Below are 23,314 nucleotides of genomic sequence, written 5' to 3'. Positions count from 1 at the left end.
CACGTCCGTGTCCTCGTCGTTGCCATTGCGGTGGTGGAACTCCGGCATTAACTCCCTCCGGAAAACGAGGTGTAAGTAGTGGCCGAAACAGCCGCGTCCTGTGAGTACTTGCGTCGCTCGGAAGGTGAGACATTTTCCTTCGAAAAGGTGTATGGGATATTGTCCCCACTTTAAACCGGGTGGACAGCGGGCTCGTTTACCCATCTAAGCAATAAAATTGAAAATAGAGACTGTGTAGTCATAGAACAGTCATAGAGACATAGACATAGACATAGTCAGAAAATAGAGACTGTGTAGTCGTAGACATAGAAAGAACGGTATAAAATAAAAAGGGAATCAAAGACCCAGTAGGCCGAGAAGCTCGGATAAACCAACGATTCTACTATAATGAATATAAAAAAAAAGCTAATTAAATTGTAATAGATGTTTTGTAAATTATAACTAAAACATATTTGTGATATCTTCTTATTTTAGTCCCATTAGAAAAGGTGAACAGAAAGAACATGGATACAAAATTTTCCTAATTTTTACGAGCGATGATCTACTTAATACTCACACTTGTTCAAGTAGTCTTGGATAAGAAATTGAGTGGAAATTAGTAAAGTATATTATTATAATACAAAAAGTATAAGACAAGGAGAGCGTACTTCTCAAAAGACATGCAAAGGAGACCTAGTAGTGCTTCAAAAGTTGCTAGATTAAAATGCTGACCTTGTTGTAAATTCCATAAAACTAAACACGTAGTTCTTGTGATTTTCAATTAACGATTTCTTCTAAAAGTTAATCAATTATTGACACTGAAAAAGGACTACGGAAAGATGCTAATCTCACTAGGAAGGTAACCCTCGTAAACCGCAAGAACTTTAAGAGCAAAACTTAGTATAAGCCCTTGTATCAAGGGTGGTTATAAATAAATTATGCAACTAATGCTTTAATGGAGTATCCACAAAAGGTTCAAGTAGTTTGATAATGTTCTATATTTTTACAGGTTACTACGAACTTAAGGATCACCAGGTTCATAACTCATATCATACGCGAAATACAAACAAAATTAGCTGTAACGCCATTTGTCTATACCAGATACCATACCAGATCGATAAAAACGAAACGATCGCTAACTTGTAGCCAAAAATCTAATAACTTAAAGACAATGTTAAAGGCTTAGAAGCAATGTGTACCGGATTTTTTTTATTCTGGTGTACCGTCTATTTTATGTGTAACAACTTTTGGTGGAGGCGGACTCGTCTCCAACCAGGTCACGGGACGACATTAGTCTCGAATTACGCACGACGCATTTGATGTGTCAGATCTGTCTGCTCATCTCTTGTTAGGGGTAGGACACTGTGGGGAGAACAGATTCATTCACTGGTGCTAAATTCATCGACCTGTATGAAGTCTTACAGCTTACTATTTCTTAACTGGACATTGACAAAACTTATGTATTCTATTATTTCTAAATCAGATTCTTGTATATCAGGACACAATACACTGAAGCGATCTTTGGATTACTCGTTGAGTTGAATTGTATTGAATGAATGATTTATTTTTTGCCTCACGGTAAGCAAGATAACGTGGAATTAATAATATATTCATTACAGCATTCAACAAAATAAGAGGTAAATGAAGTCGACGAGTCGATCCAATATGACCCATGTCGGGAGATATGGTAGAAAACCTGACTAAGAGATGTATTTGCATTTTAAAACTTGTAATTATAGTAGCTGGTAACAAAGGTATTCACTGGTGAAAGAACGTATTATGAGTCCACGTGGGTACGTACCACCACCCTGCCTATTTCTGTCATGAAGCAGTTATTCGTTTCGGTTTGAAGGGCGGGGCAGCCGTTGTACTGTAAAAACTGAGACCTTAGAACTCATATCTCAAAGTAGGTGGCGACATTTACTTTGTAGACGTCTATGGGCTCCGGTAACCACTTAACATCGGGTGGGTAGTGAGCTCGTCCACCGACTAAGAAAAAAAAGAGAGAGAAAGAAAATTACCATAACCTTTCAACTAATATGGTCAATTGATGATCAACATTAGATGCAATTGAACTAAATCATGGACCAATGTAAATATTTTGACTAAATCGCTATTCTCCTTTCTACGTCTATGACCTGAAGGCTGGTAGTTATTACACTATCGCTATAAACATCAGCCCAAAGCAGGCACTCTGAATGCATCATTTAATCCATCACTGGGTGTGCCATCTTTGTAATTTTTGTCAGGCAAACCTGAACCTAATAGTTGTAGTCTTACAAACCTTATTTGTGGGTCACGGAGCGTCTTCCTTGAGGAAAAAAGAATTTTCAGCTTAAGCTTCAAGGTCATTAAGATTTGTTCGCGTCAAATGTGCAACTAATTTATCTGACAGATAACTCCAGTGATAAATTATATAATTTTAAACTAACGAGATTTTTTGAATTAAATATATCAAAGCATAAATATACAATGTATACAGCGGAGCGAGGATAACTAGTGAAATTTATTTGAATGTTGAGGTGATATTTGGAACTGGAAGGTCATTTGTTAAATGTAAAACTCGAGCTACCCAAAACTAACTTTTAGTGACATTTCAAAACATCACTTGTACTGCTCTTAGTTTTAGCATAAATACGGCCGTCCGACGGCAGACAATGGACGATAGTCAAGTGCGAATAGCCGAATTGATCGGACTTCGTGAATACTCTAAAAGGCAAATAAAGTTGCAAGAGTTTTATACCTACCCGATCCTGTAGACCGAATGGTAAACAGTCGACGTCACCCAAAACACGTCATTACGGATCCTCCCGATCCATTAACGGTGCTTTTAGGTACCACAAGCAGCGGTCATCGTCCTCGTCAAACCTGTCGCTTGGGACGAAGGGCTCGACGAGCGAATAAGCCCACAGACACAGCCCACCGAGTTTCTCGCCGGATCTTCTCAGTAGGTCGCGTTTCCGATGCTGTGATAGATTCTGCGAAGCACTGCTCTTGCTGGGGCCAGTGTTAGCGTCACTCCAGTTTGAGCCCCGTGAGCTCACCTACATGTTAGGGCAAAGCTGAAATAGCCTCTCAAGGCTATCAGCATAGGTAAAAGAGATAAAAAAAGAGTTTTTTGGTTTGGATACAACACTTTCAAGTCTACGACCATAGCGTAAATTTCAGTTTTCACATTCCAATGCTTTTGTGCTCCCATAATCAATTAATACAAATCGAGTTGTTGGCTTGACTCTACACCTGTTAGTCATTAAAAGAAAAATTAATTGGTTCATAACAGTCTGAAATTATTGTTCGCTTTCGGTTGACTAAGCCTGCTTTTTTATTTTCAGAGTTATGTATCCTAAAATTTAAAAACTAAAAAGTACATATTTTTATTCACATTAATAGGTCAATAGGTGAGATCATTAAAATACGAATTGCCGATAAATTTACCATCATACGCAATACGCGAAACAGGGTCATAATTATTGTTATTGCCATTTTCAAGTACAGAGGCTTCTGTTTAAAATTATATTGCTCTCGCGAGTCTAGCTCGCTTTAGCGATTTAATTGGATTGTTGTATCCGACATACGGCGTATGTAAATTGTCCGTGACATTTGCAAACTCTGAATTAAGCACGTAAATCAATAGCGAAAATGTAAAATTAAAAATAAATTTCAATAAATTTGAGTAGTTATAGGTAGACAGCGGATTGGCTCTGCCCCTGGCATTGCTAAAGTCCATGGGCGACGGTAACCACTCACCATGAGGTGGGCCATGCGCTCGTCTGCCTACAAGGGCAATAAAAAAAAATTGAATTTAAAATAGTGTAAGAATATTTTTTTTGTATATTCTAAAAAAGCGTGGGTTGCTTTTCGGGATATTATCAAAATAACCCTTCTACTCATATCTGTTCATAAAATATTTATAACTACTGATATCATGCACCCCACGCTTTTTTTTACAATAAAATCATTTTTTCTTACAGCGCGATTGTCGAGAGATAGATAGATATGACGGATAGAGAATACTTCACTTCGTAAAAAACCGTGGGGTGCTTTTCAGAATATTATCAAAATAACCCTTCTACTCATATCTGTTTATATAATATTAAAATTTATAACTACTGATACCAAGCACCCCACGCTTTTTTTACAATAAAATCATTTTTTCTTACACTATTTTTAATTGAAATTTATTAAAATTTATTTACTACTTTTTAGTTGGATTTTCTATAAAAGCGTAATATGTTAGTTTTTTTAAACTATTATTTATTTTAATTTTTTTAGTTGAATTTCAATATTTTTTTTAATATTGAATTGTCGTCGGTCCTTAATAAGTATACCAAATTTCGATTTAATCCGACATTTTTAAAGGGGTCAAAATCATGTAACGGAATCTTTACCGTTACAAACATACATACGTCTGAAGCTAATAAAAGCGTATTAAAACAATGGACATAATAGATTTGGTATATGTAATTAATTACAATTTCTTGGGTTTCTGTTAGAGAAGTTTTAATTGCGTTGCTATTCAAACTACGAACAAGTGCTCTGCGATAGCAATAGGTAGCCTCCTGGTACCTGTACTTCTGACTGATGTCAGAATTTCTGGCTTGGTAACCAAATTGGTCCAGAATACCATTCAACACTAAGTGTTATAATGTAAATCATAATAATATTCGTGTTCAGTAATGATCAACACTGAAACAAATATGGGTTACAGAGCTGGCGCGTGTAGCCGATTTAATTTTAATTAAGAAATTTGAGATGTTCACTATTATCTTGACCAAACCAAATCGTGTATAAACCTTTGTATTCCTTCCTCAGTACATCGATGTATCTATGAGGTAAACAATTCTGATGTATTGTTGTTTAGTGGTCTAGTCTGATATAAAACTAGGATCATATAATATAAGATTTAAAAAAAAAACACTGATGGTTTTTAAACTGTGTAACTACGACTCCTTGTGTCGAAAATAAAATTTACAAGACTATTAATATCTTTTGAATAAATTTTCGTACACCCTTAGCTGAAGCACTAGTAGTAACGTTGCAAAGAGAATCATTTATCTCGGTTACTATCTATACAATTTGGTATTTTTTTTTTTTGTTGCTTAGATGGATGGACGAGCTCACAGCCCACCTGGTGTTAAGTGGTTACTGGAGCCCATAGACATCTACAACGTAAATGCGCCACCCACCTCGAGATATAAGTTCTAAGATCTCAGTATAGTTACAACGGCTACCCCAGCCTTCGAACCGAAACGCATTACTGCTTCACGGCGGAAATAGGCGGGGTGGTGGTACCTACCCGTGCGGACTCCCAAGAGGTCCTACCACCAGTAATTACGCAAATTATAATTTTGCGGGTTTCATTTTTATTACACGATGTTATTCCTTCACCGTGGAAGTCAACCATGAACATTTGTTGAGTACGTATTTCATTAGAAAAATTGGTACCCGACTGCGGGATTCGAACACCGGTGCATCGCTTCAACACGAATGCACCGGACGTCTTATCCGTTAGGCCACGATGACTATATTTTTGATTGTATATATTTGATGGCATATTTGATTGTTATTTGATTTTAATCATCTTTGTAGGCAGATGGTCATACAGCCCACTTAATGTTGAGTATTCACCGTCGCTCAATGACCTCAGTAGTACCAGGAGCCCAGCCTTAGCTACATAATTTCTTCGGTATCATTTTATCCTTGCACAAGATTGTACTGGTGGTAGGACCTCATGTGAGTCCGCACGGGTAGGTACCACCATCCCGCCTATTTCTGCCGTGAAGCAGTAATGCGTTTCGGCTTGAAGTGTGGGGCAACGGTTGTAACTATACTGAGACCTTAGAACTTATATCACAAGGTTTTGGTTTTGAAAACGTGCGCCCCTGAGCTGACACCTGCGCTAACGCGTTTGTATCGCCTCTCTTATTGCACTAACAGGGTTCCGTCTTCATGGAAGACCGCCCACGTCCACCCTATCCCTAAGAAGGGTGACCGGTCGGACCCATCGAGCTACAGGCCTATCGCGATAACTTCCTTGCTTTCCAAGGTGATGGAGCGAATTATAAATACACAACTCCTGAAGTATCTTGAAGATCGCCAGCTGATCAGTGACCGACAGTACGGTTTCCGTCACGGTCGCTCAGCTGGCGATCTTCTTGTATACCTTACTCACAGGTGGGCTGAAGCCTTGGAGAGCAAGGGCGAGGCTCTTGCTGTGAGCCTTGATATCGCGAAGGCCTTCGACAGGGTCTGGCATAGGGCACTTCTATCGAAGTTACTATCTTACGGAATCCCCGAGGGTCTCTGCAAGTGGATCGCTAGCTTTTTGGATGGGCGGAGCATCACGGTCGTTGTAGACGGTGACTGTTCTGATACCATGACCATTAACGCTGGCGTTCCACAAGGTTCGGTGCTCTCCCCCACGCTTTTCATCCTGTATATCAATGACATGCTGTCTATTGATGGCATGCATTGCTATGCGGATGATAGCACGGGGGATGCGCGATATATCGGCCATCAGAGTCTCTCTCGGAGCGTGGTGCAAGAGAGACGATCAAAACTTGTGTCTGAAGTGGAGAACTCTCTGGGGCGAGTCTCCGAATGGGGTGAATTGAACTTGGTTCAATTCAACCCGATAAAGACACAAGTTTGCGCGTTCACTGCGAAGAAGAAGGACCCCTTTGTCATGGCGCCGCAATTTCAAGGAGTATCCCTGCAACCTTCCGAGAGTATCGGGATACTTGGGGTCGACATTTCGAGCGATGTCCAGTTTCGGAGTCATTTGGAAGGCAAAGCCAAGTTGGCGTCCAAAATGCTGGGGGTCCTCAACAGAGCGAAGCGGTACTTCACGCCTGGACAAAGACTTTTGCTTTATAAAGCACAAGTCCGGCCTCGCATGGAGTACTGCTCCCATCTCTGGGCCGGGGCTCCCAAATACCAGCTTCTTCCATTTGACTCCATACAGAGGAGGGCCGTTCGGATTGTCGATAATCCCATTCTCTCGGATCGTTTGGAGCCTCTGGGTCTGCGGAGGGACTTCGGTTCCCTCTGTATTTTGTACCGTATGTTCCATGGGGAGTGCTCTGAGGAATTGTTCGAGATGATACCAGCATCTCGTTTTTACCATCGCACCGCCCGCCACCGGAGTAGAGTTCATCCATACTACCTGGAGCCACTGCGGTCATCCACAGTGCGTTTCCAGAGATCTTTTTTGCCACGTACCATCCGGCTATGGAATGAGCTCCCCTCCACGGTGTTTCCCGAGCGCTATGACATGTCCTTCTTCAAACGAGGCTTATGGAGTGTATTAAGCGGTAGGCAGCGGCTTGGCTCTGCCCCTGGCATTGCTGAAGTCCATGGGCGACGGTAACCACTCACCATCAGGTGGGCCGTATGCCCGTCTGCCTACAAAGGCAATAAAAAAAAAAAAAAAAGGCGGGTGGCGCATTTGCGTTATAAATGTCTATGGGCTTCAGTAACCACTTAACACCAGGTGGGCTGTGAGTTAGTCCCCCATCTAAGCAATAAAATAAAAATTCGCATTAGACATAGATACATAGATAGATATAGCGGATAGATAATACTTTACTGCACAAATTAAAAACAAATTTTCTTAGACTAAATATAGTGTCACTACATTTTTCTATTACCGACCGTTGACTTTCAAAGCGTTCTTTTGGCCTTTTCGAAACTGACGTTTTTGCTGAGAATGAAAATCGAATTGCGAGATCTAGGTACAATGTTAAACAAAGTCTGTTTTCAATTTCTCCTGGCAAACCTAAAAAGATGATGGAAAACTTGAAACAAATATACACTTACCTACGATAATTTATAAAACAAAGGTTTTCCAAAAATAATCCCGCCAAAGACCATTAAAACGTCGTAAATGTCGTTCTATTGTATTTTGTCGTCGCCATTATACCACATTCCTCTAAAATCACTCGAATAAATTGTCAGTGCTTTTATTGATAAAACTATGTTCAATAATAAATTAATCAAAGAATCCGTGACGTTTTTACAACTACGCCCTATATTCGAGATTCCTTTGGCAAACACAATGGAACTAATAAAAAGTTTACTCAACTTATATCTGGTTAGTCTCGTCTGAGATTTTGACGTTTGTCATCTCTGACAGTGTCTGACATTAGATAATGGAAGAAAAATGCTCATAAAATATTTATACGTAGCTCGCAACTTATTTGTTCAGGATGTTTTTAACATAAAAGTAAATAAATATTGGTACATAAAGATATAGCAAATGCAAATTACAATTATAGATTTGTAGGTTTTTGTTTGTTGTTTTGATTTTAATATTAAATTCAAGTTTTTATAATAAGATCAATAACGTACGATTAGTAAGTTTTTTCAATAACATGTTTCGGACATTGAACTATAACCACAGTTATAGATAGATTAATAACACATTAAAAACGAAGGGAATCATTTCTATAGCTAATTGTCAGCCTTTGCTGAATTGTATGAAATCGGATGATTAATATAACTCGACGTTTTTATGTTTTAATTTACGATCCAGGCAGCACCGTAATATGAAACAAGATGACACGGCGATGTCAAAAAGGGCAGTTGCCAAATGAAGATTTAAAAGTAAAGTTTGTATATTTTGTACGGAAGATGAGAAAAAAGGTGAAAAGATAATGTTTCGTTTTGATTTAGTATTCCGTTGCTACATCAATAGATGTATTTAACAGTCTGGTTCCCGTAGAATGACAATTAAAATGCGTGCCGTTATAATTAATTTGTCTCTTTAATAGTCTTCGAAGTCAGCGCTCAGGGGAGTCAATGAACAAATTTCTTTCTTTTTTTTTTATTGCTTAGAAGAGTGGACGAGCTCACAGCCCACCTGGTGTTAAGTGGTTACTGGAGCCCATAGACATCTACAACGTAAATGCGCCACCCACCTTGAGATATAAGTTCTAAGGTCTCAATTATAGTTACAACGGCTGCCCCACCCTTCAAACCGAAACGCATTACTGCTTCACGGCAGAAATAGGCAGGGTGGTGGTACCTACCCGTGCAGACTCACAAGAGGTCCTTCACCAGTAAACAAGAGGTCCTACCACCAGTAAATATATATTTTTTAAATTAAGTGTTACTGGTGGCCCGGAGTCCTTTCCAGTTTCACGAGGACAGGTGGGCAAGCAAAAACTCAGCCAGAAGCGAAGTCCCGAAGCCAGGGATTTTTCTATTAAGCATTCCTAAAAAAATATATGTATGTGAATATTTCGGACAAGCGCCACCCAGGTTACGGACGTTTCCGTAACGGATACGGAAAATGAAAATAAATTGTCGCAAGGCTTTTCACGATATATTATTCATAGGAATAGGCCGTTAAGATTCGACAAAAGGGCCGATGGATGTCACGCCGCGTCCGAGGTTTTCCCGCACGTCCTTCCCTCTCCGATCTGGATTTATGTCCGGTTTGTCGGTAACCGCAACTTACCATGTTGAATTTTTGACGCGCTTGCTCTGTTTAGAATACCAAAAAAAAAAATCCTCGTTGCTCTCTGCTTTTAAAATATTGTTTATTGCTTTGTGGGGCAGACAGTTTCCTCGTTGGAGTACGGTTACTGAATGCGTTATCACTATAGTGATTTCCGATTCCTTGAACCTAAGTAAGTGTAAGTCTCGATCCATGGTATACTTGCTATGTAAGTCGTCATACAACAACGACTTTACAACAACGTTACAAGCAAGAGCTATCAGCCCCATTGGTATTTAAAAATTCTGTCGCGTTACGGCAATGGCGTTTGATGAAAAAGCAACCGAGGGTCGTTTAGTTGGTTTGACTTCAAAGTACACTTCACGTCCTTAACTCGTCGGGCGATCAAGAATTTTTTGCATAGATGTCGAAAAATCACATCGATGTTGAAGTCGTCGTGGTCTAAAGGATAAGATGTCCGGTGCATTCGTATCTAACGATATACCGGTGTTCGAATCCCGCAGGCAGGTGCCAATTTTTGTAATGAAATACGTACTTAACAAATGTTCACGATTGACTTCCACGGTGAAGGAATAACATCTTGTAATAATATTCAGACCCGCAAAATTATAATTTGCATAATTACTGGTGCAGGACTTCTTGTGGGTCCGCGCGGGTAGGTACCACCGCCCCGCCTATTTCTACCGTGAAGCAGTAATGGGTTTCGGTCTGAAGGGTAGGGCAGCCGTTATAACTATACTGAGATCTTAGAACTTATATCTCAAGGTGGGTGACGCATTTACGTTGTGGATGTCTATGGGCTCTAGTAACCACTTAACACCAGGTAGGCTGTGAGCTCGTTCGCCCACCTAAGCAATAAAAAAAAATTACCAAACCAGTATAAAAATACTATTTGCATAATTTCAAATTGTGGGCGTATTGTAACGTTACTACCTATTTACTGGTGGCCTTGAGGGTCTATTCTGGTTTCATCGAACTGGAGATTGTAAAGATGCAAATAAACATACCATACGTATTTCTGCGCTTGAACTACTCATTATATTATATCATTCACATTGACATTGTGATGCTTGTGATCTCGTTTAACCACTTAACGTCAGATGGGCCGTGAGCTTATTCACCCATCTACGCAATAAAAATATATTAAAGCATTAAAAAAATTAAGACAACAATATTCATTTACACGTCTATGATTCATTATCTTTGAAAAATATTACATCAAACTCGTTGACAAAAAAGAAGAAAAGGACGGTAAAGTATTTTCTTATTATTTCAATACTAAGCTCATATATTACCACTGGGAGTTCGTAGCATTAGGCTTTTGAGTATAAAACAAAAGTGACATTAATCAACCAACAACATAATGTCTCGGAATCAGTTATTCTAGAAACTTCTCACTCGACCCGTAATGTGTAACCCGTCGAAACTATAAGCAAGTGAGAATGGCATCGAACCAAAGAGGTAAGTATACGCCTGAATTTGGCCGAAATAAGCCTCCCTCTGAGCCTTTAATGGACCCTTCGATTGCTTACGAAGAAATATTGCTTGGAGTTTTATATTTTGTTTCACGTAACTTTGCTGTTTGTTTTTTTTTTGTGGTGTAATTTTCTTGGCACTTTTAAAGGTTAATTCTTTCATATAACTGTATTTCGACAGACAGACCACCTTTTTTTAATTAATTTCGAGAAATATGAGGCCATAGGTAATAAGGCCAAAGATTTAATTGTCTTCTAATAAGTCGCTGTTTATTGCCCACGACTCTTTTAAGCCTCGTTTGGAGACGATAGGGTAGTTCGTTAAATTTTGGAATAGCATTTAGCATAGCATTTGGCATGTTCTCTCCAAACGCAATGCTAATGAGCGTAGAGGTTTTGAGCAATAATACTCAGATGAGACAGGCCGGTGCAGAAGGTGAGGATGAGATCATTTCAAAGACTATTTCAGAGTATTCCCCTTAGAACATACGATACAAATCATAGAAAGAATGAAAATCCTTCCGTTGACTCAGAGCTTCTAAGCGAACCGATTCCCTCTGGAAGAAATCAGGTGCTTATGTTGACAAAAGGGTGAGAGTTAAGTTACTTTTTTTTTCTTTTGTCCCGGTAGGCAAAAGAGTATACAGCACACCTGATGGTGAGTTATTACCGACGTTTATCGACGTCAGCGATGCCAGGAGCAAAGCTAAGTCACTGCCTACATTCACACGGATGATGTTACAAAAACAAAAGCTATACATACTTGAATTATTTTTTCCAAATTTAAATTGGAGTTGCCTAGAAGGACAAATAATAGAATAATGTACAACATGATGAACTTTTATTTAATACAGTATATTTTATTATATCAAAATTAACAGGTAACACTTTGTAAATCACTAAAAATAATGATTACAAAACATGTAGAATGCCCTTATCAAACAGAACTATTTTCAAACGTCGGTGAAGAAGGACATGTCAGTTATATAAATACAATATTTGTCCACAACTAACATTATGCGACCCAAAAAAGTTAAGATTATTAGATTACTACTACGAAATAGTGGCTTAAAATGTAAATTAACAATGTTTGAAAAATTATTGGCATTATAAACTAGTAAATGCACCTCAGACTTATCCGTTTCCACTGGATATATTTCGATAGAACAATTCGCTTAAGAAAATTATAGGAATAATCACGAGACCATCTACTTTTCAAACATAAATAACTTAGTTAAAGTAAACCTAGTTTCGGTCATCTGCTTTACGTACGTACTCTTCGCATATGCAATGCTTTTGTTCACCATCGTGATCATATGCAGTAGATCGATTTCCTTGTGATTCTTTCTAATGATTTCGCACAGTGTCTGGATTAGCCACGATCCTCTTGAATCACGGTAGGAAAGATAACCTGAAACAGACATACTTAATATTAGATCTTAATGTGGAATGTTTATCGTGTTCCTTTCCGGTAATAGGTTGCATTAGGAACCCGCACTGGTAGGCCGCAATTCAAAACTATCCCATTCATTCTTGTCATTTCATGATATAAGGCTCTAGGACATATTTGCATTAGATGGACCGAACAACTTTCCCCCGGATCTTAAGTACTTTATTTACATTGTGTTTTCAATGAAGCACGATAACTTCACGATACAAGTATTATGAAAAGAGTAAAAAAAGACGCTTAGCACGTGTATTTAATGACAGGTAAACTCTGCATTCTCAGTAATAAGCTAACATTAAATAAATTTAGTATTAAAATTTGGTTATTGGAGTGAATAAATCGTGGACATGACGATTATTATCACCTACCGTGAGACACGAGGACAGATTCCCAATAATAAGTCCTTAATGCATTATACAATGGCTGTCGCACGCTTCAAAGTGGAATCAACGAATGGTTCGAGCTCAAATAGACAGGAAATTATACCTACCCGCACGGGATAACAATAAAGGAAATAATGAGATTACTAGTAGTAATTAAATCAGTTAAAAAGTAATGAGACAAATGAAATAAAAAATGTTTTTGCTTGTCACACCTCTTCTTTTTCTGAGTTTTTTAAATGAAAATACAGCAAATAATCTCGAAATTGTACTAAGCACTGGAACACGAGTCACAAGCTCTGTGAAAATAAAAAAGTATGATCAGCAAATTAAAAACAGGATTATGTAAAATTTGATTCACTAAAAATAAATACATATTCGGATGCATGGTAAAAAAAGGACTTTGGGAATGCATCAATGGGTTACAAAATCTAATTATGACAAATTAGAATTAAGTAAGTTGCATATATCGATAGAAAAATAGTTCGAAAGTACCGTCAACAGAAGAATGTAAGAAGAGGAAGTCCGAATGCGTTGGAAGGCGTAAGACGCCCCTGCTTTCACCATCCAGCACCACTGTTCTGCCCTCATCCATAAAGGGACCACGGCATGCCTAGAAAATGCCCGAAATATTACCATAAAAATATACAATTAATTATTACCAGATAGATAGGTGTACAAAAACTTTGATACCAAGGTGAATTCGCGTCATTCGATGCTTTGTTCTTCTACCCCCAAATATTGGGGGTTTCGAAGAAAGTATAATTATCGTTTCGGATTGAAAGGCGGTATTTATTCTACGAAGGACTTTAATAAGAGCTTAATACGAATAAGCTACAGAGCTTGTTCGCCCCTCTTATTCTGTCATGGTAAATAAGTGACTGAAAACTGTGCATGTACCCTATAGAAGAAAATTTCCGATGTATTGAACGATATGAGTGTGCTGAGGTTACCACTCATCTTTTTTTCCCTAACACGTGTTCACGAACCGAAGATTAACCAATAACATTGATTAATAAAAATTATATAAAAGACGTTGTTGGTAGGATGTACTACTTGGAGGATCAAAAAGTAGTGAAAATGAGATGGAATATAATGACTATTGATAACTTGATAATTTATTTATCTACATAGTCTCCGACTCTCTCTCTCTCTCTCTACACACCGAGTCAAGCGCTTTTCCTGCGTCGTTAACTTTTTTAAACAGAGGTATTTAATAACGGCTCGCACTTCATTTTTCTCCATTTTCGAGAACGCGAAGCAAACAAATGACTACATTCAGAAAAAAGAACAAAAGAGAATCGAAGATTTATTTATTTATTAATGTTACAAATATGTATCTCTGAGCTATGCCTGCCAGTATTTTTTTTTCTTACCAAGGAGTATGTCGTTCTCACTACTTTTTGATCCCTCCTAGTATACTATTGTAGGTTGGTATCTATCTGTGCGGGACAGTACATCCTATCTATTTATCCTTAATATTTACATAGCACTGTAACTATACGCAAATAGTATGTACGTATTTATGTATGTATGTATATATAGATGTATGTAGGCACATATTTATCAATAATATATATGGGATGTATTATGTATTGTAAATTACGGGTGGGTGGACGAGCTCACAGCCCACCTGGTGTTAAGTGGTTACTGGAGCCCATAGACATCTACAACGTAAATGCGCCACCCACCTTGAGACATAAGTTCTAAGGTCTCAATGTAGTTACAACGGCTGCCCCACCCTTCAAACCGAAACGCATTACTGCGTCACGGCAGAAATAGGCAGGGCGGTGGTACCTACCCGTGCGGACTCACAAGAGATCCTACCACCAGTAATTACGCAAATTATAATTTTGCGGGTTTGATTTTTATTACACGATGTTATTCCTTCACCGTGGAAGTCAATCCTGAACATCTATTGACTTTTGCTGCGTATAGATAGTACAATATAATTAGGTCTTCGGCCTTATGTTTAGGTTTTATAAGTATTTCCAGTATTTAACGATGTCTGTGTAGTTAAGTAACAATAAGTGGACCGTGGACAAAACCATCCAGTTGAGGCAATAGTCATTCTAGCAGTGTCGTGAAACTAACGAAAGCTGATTTTACCTGAATAAAAAAGATCTTAGGCTTGCCGACTAGCGTGTGATGAGCATTCTCAATCATATTAGTGAGGTCGCTGATCTTGTATGGTTGGTCGGCAGCGAATACTTCGCCGCTATCGCCATGTGTCAGGATCGTCACAATAACACATGAGGTCTTGCTATGATCGCGCTTGCAAACTAGAACCAAAATAAAAGATTTTCTTTTTCAATTTCAGGTATAGTAATCGACTCCAGCTTGTGGTTGTATGCGAACCACACTAGCACGGTAAGAAGTAGATTCATTGCTAAAGGTTTTTGGAACGAAGTTCCTTATGGGACGATGCGGAAGGGTACCCTAACCGAGAAAAAACGTCCGTAACGTAAGATTTTTATTAGTAATGCGCACAGTGTACGACTTATCTTTGTAATAACGTAAAAATTAGTAATGCACACAGTGTACGACTTAACTTTGTAATAGCGTACAAAAAATAACATTTTTTATCATTCATTGACCATGATCTCAGAGCGTTTGTTTGCGCAATACACTAACTCTTATGCAAACAACCGTGAATGAAGTGTACCACAATTAGTTCACACGTTACCGAATGACCGTGGGTTGTTGCGAAACCTCCAGTTTTATTTTCTTTATACCTCGAACAGAACTTAAAATTAATATTTTTATAATAAGGAACTTCGCACACACACCACACATCTTTTTTTAAGAAGCACGTTGCGTGGTGTTGCTTAAAATAGCAGCTACCTATCTTCTCGTGGGTATCTTAAAAGGCGACCAGGGACTCTCATTGGCGAATAGACAGCAGCGATCTCTGTATATTACAACAGAGTACTGAGATCCCTAATCGGTATTCACTGATGATAGGGTCTGTTAAGAGCTTACACGGATCGTTACCACTATCCTGCATATATCTGCTGCGAAGCAGTCATTCATTTCGGTTTGAAGGAGATATAGCCGTTATATTAATTTAATTGGAATGACGACCTGGTGTCTGTCTGAAGGTAAGTGGCGGCTTTCATATTTTTATGTCTATGGGTTCCGGTAAGCACTTAACACCAGGTGGCTGTGAACTCGTTCCCCCATTCACGTAATACACAAATAAATAAACCAACTCTTTAAGAACCATCTAACTACAATCTTATTTATTTATTTATTGCATAGATGGGTGGACGATCTCACAGCCCATCTAGTTTTAAGTGGTTACCCGTAGACATCTACGATGTAAATGCCGCCACCCACCTTGAGATATTGAGATATGAGTTCTGACGTCTCAGTGTACATATAAGCAATAAACTGAATTGGTATTTCATGAGCTTTCGAGATTCTGAACGCTGTGTCTAGATTTTTTTTTATTGCTAAGGTGGGTGGACGACGTCACAGCCCACTTGATGTTAAGTGGTTACTGGAGCCCATAGACATCTACGACGTAAATGCGCCACTCACCTTAAAACACCTAGATACACATTTTATTACATATAACAGTGAAGCCTATGGGCAAATGACGTTTGATATAAACCAATAAGTTACTCACATTCAGCAACTCTATTTAAAATATCTTCATAGATAAGATCGGTGTAAGTTGTAACATTGTAAGATAGACCTTCGAATAAATCCTTTAAACTTTTAACATCTTCAAATGTACCGTTCCTTGTCGAGGGCTGTTTATATCTGCGAATTTAAATAATCAAAATATGTAGTTACAAACAACATAATGGAAGACTATTTAAACATTACTTATGTCGTGACTGGTAAGGTAGATGGGAAAAGACCTCGGGGGCGCAGCCCAATACGTTGGTCCGACCAGATTCGCACCGCTCTTGATTCCACGTTTCACAACGCCCTCCACACCGCCAGAGACAAGAATGGATGGAGAAAGATCGTGCGTGCGAAGGTGATACAAAAGGGTGGTCACGACCCTCAGTAATGAGGAATACGACGCAAGGAGGATGTCATGACAAAAATCAAACTAGCATTATGTTCGAAATGAACGCAAATATTTAAAAAAAAAAACAAGTTAATATCGTTTCGCGTATGTAGTTTTATAATTTTCACTTTATCTCGTGAGAGCTGAAAGGGAATATTCATAAAGAGTATACATAATTTTAGTCAAAATTTGAGTCAAATGTGTGATATTCATTTTGCATTTACAAGATACAACTAATGAACAACTCAACCGTACCATTGAGTGTAAGAAGAAAGGAAGAAAATATTTACCAGATATATAAAAAGTTTAAAACACCGAGTTAGTAATGCTTAATAAAAATTTCTCAAACTTACTGAAAGTATTTGGTTTTCTTGAAGGTGTAATGATTGAAGATAATCAAGTATTTATCTCCGGACATATTGTAATACACTGATTCCGGGTCAAAACTCACTGTCGGTTGCGTCTCTTCTGAGTTATCCATGACTTCTTTATTGCTGAAACAAAAGAAAATAACGTCAGGGTACTAGCATCATAGATGTATATTTAGAACGTATTACTGTATGCAGGAGGTTGAATATCTGTACCTTACTAACGGTCATTCAAAACAAAGTCATATAAGAAAAAAAACCTTTGATCAATAACCAACCAGAATAGAAAATGGTGAAAATGAACTTGCTACATTGGTATCTTGAACACATCTTGTCATCGAAGATTTGCGAGCTTACGTTAGTATCAATGACAAGATTATCGGTGTCGTCAATCCGGTTTCTACTATTAACCCTTTGACTGACAGGTAGGTCACCAGTGTCCTACGCGAGGCACTCAAGTAATTATATCGATTTCTGTTACTAAGACGCCGGAACATGTAGTAGAGTCTAAAAAAGACGAATCCGAAGATACTGAGAATGAATTGTATTTCTAAGTGACCTAAAATACTAATACCTACATTAAAAATAATAGAAGGCAAAGTTAGGCAATCCAGGCGCCAGGTCAACGTGTTAAGGAGTGTAAACCTGAATTTTAATAAACATAATCATATTACGATACATGGGAGAACCACTCCAGATGATGATTGCATGCGGCAATAATTCTCATGCAATTTACCTGCAGGTACAATAGTTGAACATGATAAATGTAGAAAAAAAAACTGGGAAAGAATAACATACTACTAAATATATTGTCCTTGTATACGTTGTTATCAGTAATAGCGGTCAACAACACGCCATATTGAAAATATTAGTTTAAAAATAAAACAATTAATACAAACTAACCTCGAATTGGATGGGTTCGCGTTGAAAATTTTGAAATCGTTCGAAGTCTCCTCCATTTTAAATGTTCAAATACAACGGCTTAAGTATGATTGTCGATAATGAAGCTATCCACAAAATTTTCAATTTCGCATTAAAGTTTCTTGTTGACAAGCAGGCGTAATTCACTCTTAGAAATCACAATACGAATTCACTCAATCGTACTGAAAATATTATTGCAATATAGTTGCTATTAACACAATTAACAAATTATAAGTTACAATTGAAGCTACAATGTAAATCAAATACAAATTATTATTTTTACACGTGACTGTTATTACGATGCTCCCGTTACGAATGACTCAAAATTTTTAGACAACTCGTATTTATGTCTGGATTCAAACGCTCATGTTTCGCAACCCGCTGAATCTCTTACGTACTTACGTATTATCGATTTTGATAAGCCGTTATCGATTATGCATGTGTGGGTGTTACTGTAAAAGATAATGCTATAAACACTTAATATTTTTTTTTGTTTTTTCCTGTTTTATGAAATTTAAATTCAAAATAAATAGATTTTATTTTTTTATTTATCAGTATTCATACGTTATTTTATGTGAGGAGTTCACTGACAAAATATATTTGCCATTAGTATGTAAAGCTGAAAGTTGATGTCATAAAATTATTGAATCGGCAAATACAATATCTATATAGAACTTCCAAGAATTAGGAGTAACAATTAAGTAATATATCAAGCATATGAAGGAAAGGATGGGGAGTTTAAAAATAATACACGTGACTATTTAGCAAAGTAGTAATAAATAGGTTTATTATTGGGAAGACTGAAAGAAAATTCACCGGAGGAGTGTCAAATGAAGAATTTTGATGGGTATTATGGGGATATGGATAAACGTATAGGATATATTTACAAAAGCTATGATTATAATGATGGTCTATAATGGGATAAATCCAGGTACATGTATTAATGATCTTTAAATGTGATAGGAATGTAGCCAAAGTTTCAACTGTATTATGTAAAAGTCTCACGCTACGAACCGAAGTAACTGATCGGTTTTGAGGCACTTACACGTACATACTCATAAAAGTCCTTACCAAAAATAAGATTTTTTACCAAATTTACTCTATTCAATTAAAATTCCCAAATAAACGACGCCAAAGCAGACGAAAGAGCGTTTGATAACAACGAAGAACTCCTCAAAGGTACTGTATGACGAAACATCAAAAAATGGTGCTCTTTAGAAAAATATACGGACGACCAAAAGGGTGGGATAACTATTGAACAAGGATCAAACATTAAACCAGTGAATCTTTATTAGAAATTTGCATAATAATAAAATAAATATGTTTGTTTTTTTAATTTTTATTTGCTTAGATAGGTGGACGAGCTCACAGCCCACCTGGTGTTAAGTGGTTACTGGAGCCCATAGACATCCACAACGTAAATGCGCCACCCATCTTGAGATATAAGTTCTAAGGTCTCAAGTATGTTACAGCGGCTGCCCCACCCTCCATCCGAAACGCATTATTGCTTCACGGCAGAAATAGGCAGGGTGGTGGTAACCACCCGCGCGGACTCACAAGAGGTCCTACCACAATAAATATGAAATGACGCTTCGAAAATGCTTTTGCAATTGCGTAATAAATTGGCAGTAATATTAATATTCCTCATTGCATAATTGTACTTCGTTGTGTAATATTTTGTTGCATCATCCCGCTGCTAACACATGTGATGCAAATATTTTATTTCAGACAGTAATACTTTTTTTTTTTAATTTGTTAGCAAAACTGACATCGGTGGTCATAGTAGAGGGAGAGAATACCAATATTTTAAACTAAATCCGTACCTATTTTTTCTTTTTTCTTAGATGGGTGGACGAGCTTACAGCCCACCTGGTGTTAATTGGTTACTGGAGCCCATAGACATCTACAACGTAAATGCGCCACCCATCTTGAGATATAAGTTCTAAGGTCTCAGTATAGCTACAACGGCTGCCCCACCCTTCAAACCGAAACGCATTACTGCTTCACGGCAGAAATAGGCAGGGTGGTGGTACCTACCCGCGCGGACTCACAAGAGGTCCTACCACCAGTAATTACGCAAACTAAAATTGATTTGATTTTTATTACACGATGTTATTCCTTCACCGTGGAAGTCAATCGTAAAAATTTGTTGAGTACGTATTTCATCAGAAAAATTGGTACCCGCCTGGGATTCGAACACCGGTGCATCGCTCAACACGAATGCACCGGACGTCTTATCTTTTAGGCCACGACGACTTTTTTACTATCACGAATTGTTTACGATTAATTAATAATGTAGTATAAATACGTATAATATTATAAATTGACAATAACAGCCTGTATATTTGCGACACGGACAGTATCTCTTCTAAAATGTATTAATTAAATCCGGTCTCATCTTATAGGCAACCTAAACTCAGTCCTATAACTATAGATTATAAATTTAAACTTTAATACTTCTGCAATAGAAATGAGTAGCATTGCTTTTTAGCAGAGTAACTATACTGGGTTCTACAGTTAACTAAATTCGTTGTAAGTATACTGACACCATAAACTAATATCTCTATGTAGGTGGCGGCATTTACCTTGTAGATGTCTATGGGCTCCGGTAACCACTTAACACCAGGTGGGCCGTGGGCTCGTCCACCCACCAAAGCAATGAAATAATAATAATAACCTATGAGAAGAAATGTAAATTGATAAAGGATAATAAAAATATGAAAATCGTGAAAACAGAAAACAGAAAACCCCCATCTAGACCGAATCGAAATCTAATGAGAACTGTTGGGAGAAGAATTCTTGAAGTATTTGAAATTTAAATTGATAATATTGCGTCATTGTAAATTATGGCAGCGGAATTATGCAATATGCAAGTATTACACAATGATACAACAGCATAGTTGATTATCATTGTGTAATATTATATTGTTAATATTATATAATTCAGGAGTATTATAAGATCTCAATTGTATTGTAGTAGCAGTGGTCCTATGCTTCAAACTGGATGACTGCTTCGCTACAGAAATAGGCAGTAAGCTACTACCCTTGCAGGATCATAGGACGTTCTATCATTAAGTAATATTTATTCATTTAAATATCATTATCATTTATCATTTCCATACTGTTGATTTATTATGTGTGTGTAAGTATATTAGTATGTATTGTATGTAAGTATGTATATTGGTATATATTATATTATGTAAACGGTATATATCTGTTTATTATATGTATATATTTTCTATAATAATGTATTGTATATGGTACACCGCTACATACCTGCTATATTTTTTATATTTTACAGAATTTCTGTAAATTAGACGGTTGTCTGGAAGAGATCGCTTTTAGCGATAAGACCGCCTATTGTACATATGTGGTTTTTGACTGTTTTTTTTTTTAAATGTAAATTGTGTTGGTGTGCAATAAAGTGTATTCTCTCTCTCTCTCTATTTAATTATGAAAATATATTATAAAGCGATAGTAAGTGATAAGGCGTGTTGTGAGCGCTATCGTCTGACACCTCAAGTTTCGGTTTGCATTTGTAAATGTAATAAATTACATTTTCTCTTTTGTTCTGTTATTGACATTTTTTTGGACAGGTAACAAAAGCTGTTTCCACTTGTTATTAAGGGCACTAAAGCTCGTCAACAGATATTAAGCAAAAAATGAAATACTACTCTAAAAAAAACTAATCATTATATATATTAAAACATTTCAACATACATTATTTAACTTCTCAAAGTAAAGAGAGATTTTATGTTTATAAGTTGAATAGCTTCAAATTTGATTACAAGTGTTTTTTATGCAACTTTTGCCTTTGGTGGGGCGAACGATGATGTCAATAAATTGAGCGCAAAGCTCGCCTAGTTCCCGACTTCGGAAGAAAAAAAAAACCAGTAAGCAAAAACTATGTCAGTTTGATTAAAGATGGCTAACTAATCCGTTGTTGTTATACTATATTCTTATTTTGACTCTATGAATATATAATTGCCCATCTAATTAAGTATTTACCTCTTTAGTTTAAGTAGCCAATGCAGAGCCAATAACTAATGTGGTATTGGGTCTGCTGACCCGGCAGACTTCGTAGTGTCTCAATCGATAAATAAAATACCTAAACTTTTGTATAAAATAAAGTTAAAACAAACAAAAGGAATCCGTCCGACGGGGGACACATCAAAGAGAAAACAAAATTGTTATTTTTATTTAATTCCGAGCATTTTCATATTTATCTACCTTTTAAACCTTCTCTGGACTTCCACAAATAATTCAAGACCAAAATTAGCCAAATCGGTCCAGCCGTTCTCGAGTTTTAGCGAGACTAAAGAACAGCAATTTATTTTTATTTATATAGATAGATAGGTATAGTAATCGTAAAGTCTACAAATCCGGAAATTTCATTACCGCGTCTCGTCAATCCTTGAAATTAATTTGGCACACGGATCCACAGCCGGTTTCAGAGATGCACATCAAAGCCACAGTATGCCGGCGCATCGTTTGATTAATTAATGTCGGAACATCTGACTTTGTGATGCGGTCCCTCGGGGTTGGGCTGGATAAAATGCATTAACGGAATGACACGATCAGGTTACGATGTCAGATATCGTGCAATTGAGTGATCCCGTGTCGAACTGTCATGGCCGGTTCGTTTAATTTTTGATTGTACACGAAAATATCATATCACTTGTTATTGTTTTATTCAACGAAAAAACAAATAAAACATGTGTGAACGGATGTAGCGCCATCGGTTGCTAGCAGCGAGCCATACCTTTTCCAGTTTCAATTGTTTTATTTTCATGACTACACCGATATTGAGTTCAGCACAGCAGTGTTATTTTACAAAAAAAAAGAGTGGTTACATAAAAAGAGGAAACCTTTTACATTCGAACAGACCCAAGTATTTTATCATGTGCTATGATTAGATGCCGGAGCAGACGAGGTAAGAAGTTTACTGGTGGTAGGATCTCTTGTGAGTCCGCACTGGTAGGTATCACCACCCTGCCTATTTCTGCCGTAAAGCACTAATGCGTTTCAGTTTGAAGGGTGGGGCAGCCATTATAACTATACTGAGACTTTAGACCTTATATTTTTATTTTATTTTTTGCTTAGATGTGTGGACGAGCTCACAGCCCACCTGGTGTTAAGTGGTTACTGGAGCCCATAGACATCTACAACGTAAATGCGACACACACCTTGAGATATAGTTCTAAGGTCTCAGTATAGTCACAACGGCTGCCCCACCCTTCAAACCGAAACGCATTACTGC

General features: G+C 37.5%; 2 protein-coding genes and 1 long non-coding RNA gene across 7 annotated transcripts in view; 2 read left to right on the top strand and 1 right to left on the bottom strand.

Moving 5' to 3' along the window:
• LOC101737404 (pseudouridylate synthase RPUSD2) overlaps positions 1-23,314 on the top strand; it is a 508,157-nt gene that overhangs the window by 130,327 nt on the left and 354,516 nt on the right. The gene's annotated exons all lie outside the window — the stretch shown is intronic.
• Positions 8,109-8,734, top strand: LOC134201844 (uncharacterized). Its single transcript, XR_009977105.1, has 2 exons — positions 8,109-8,259; positions 8,513-8,734. It is a non-coding gene; the product is annotated as an uncharacterized LOC134201844 (long non-coding RNA).
• Positions 11,739-18,448, bottom strand: ICE (protein). Of its 2 annotated transcripts, XM_012692848.4 has the most exons (7): positions 18,037-18,448; positions 17,119-17,259; positions 16,373-16,509; positions 14,851-15,023; positions 13,237-13,354; positions 12,957-13,040; positions 11,739-12,325 (listed from the first exon to the last, which is right to left on the bottom strand). In XM_012692848.4, exons 1-7 carry the CDS (start codon positions 18,090-18,092, stop codon positions 12,123-12,125), a joined length of 912 nt encoding a protein of 303 aa, XP_012548302.1. In that variant the 5' UTR covers positions 18,093-18,448; the 3' UTR covers positions 11,739-12,122.

The sequence above is a fragment of the Bombyx mori genome, chromosome 4 (genome assembly GCF_030269925.1).
Source record: "Bombyx mori chromosome 4, ASM3026992v2".
Classification (NCBI taxonomy): domain Eukaryota; kingdom Metazoa; phylum Arthropoda; class Insecta; order Lepidoptera; family Bombycidae; genus Bombyx; species Bombyx mori.
The sequence above is the reverse complement of the archived record's forward strand: the minus strand, read 5'-3'. Positions and strand labels throughout refer to the sequence as shown.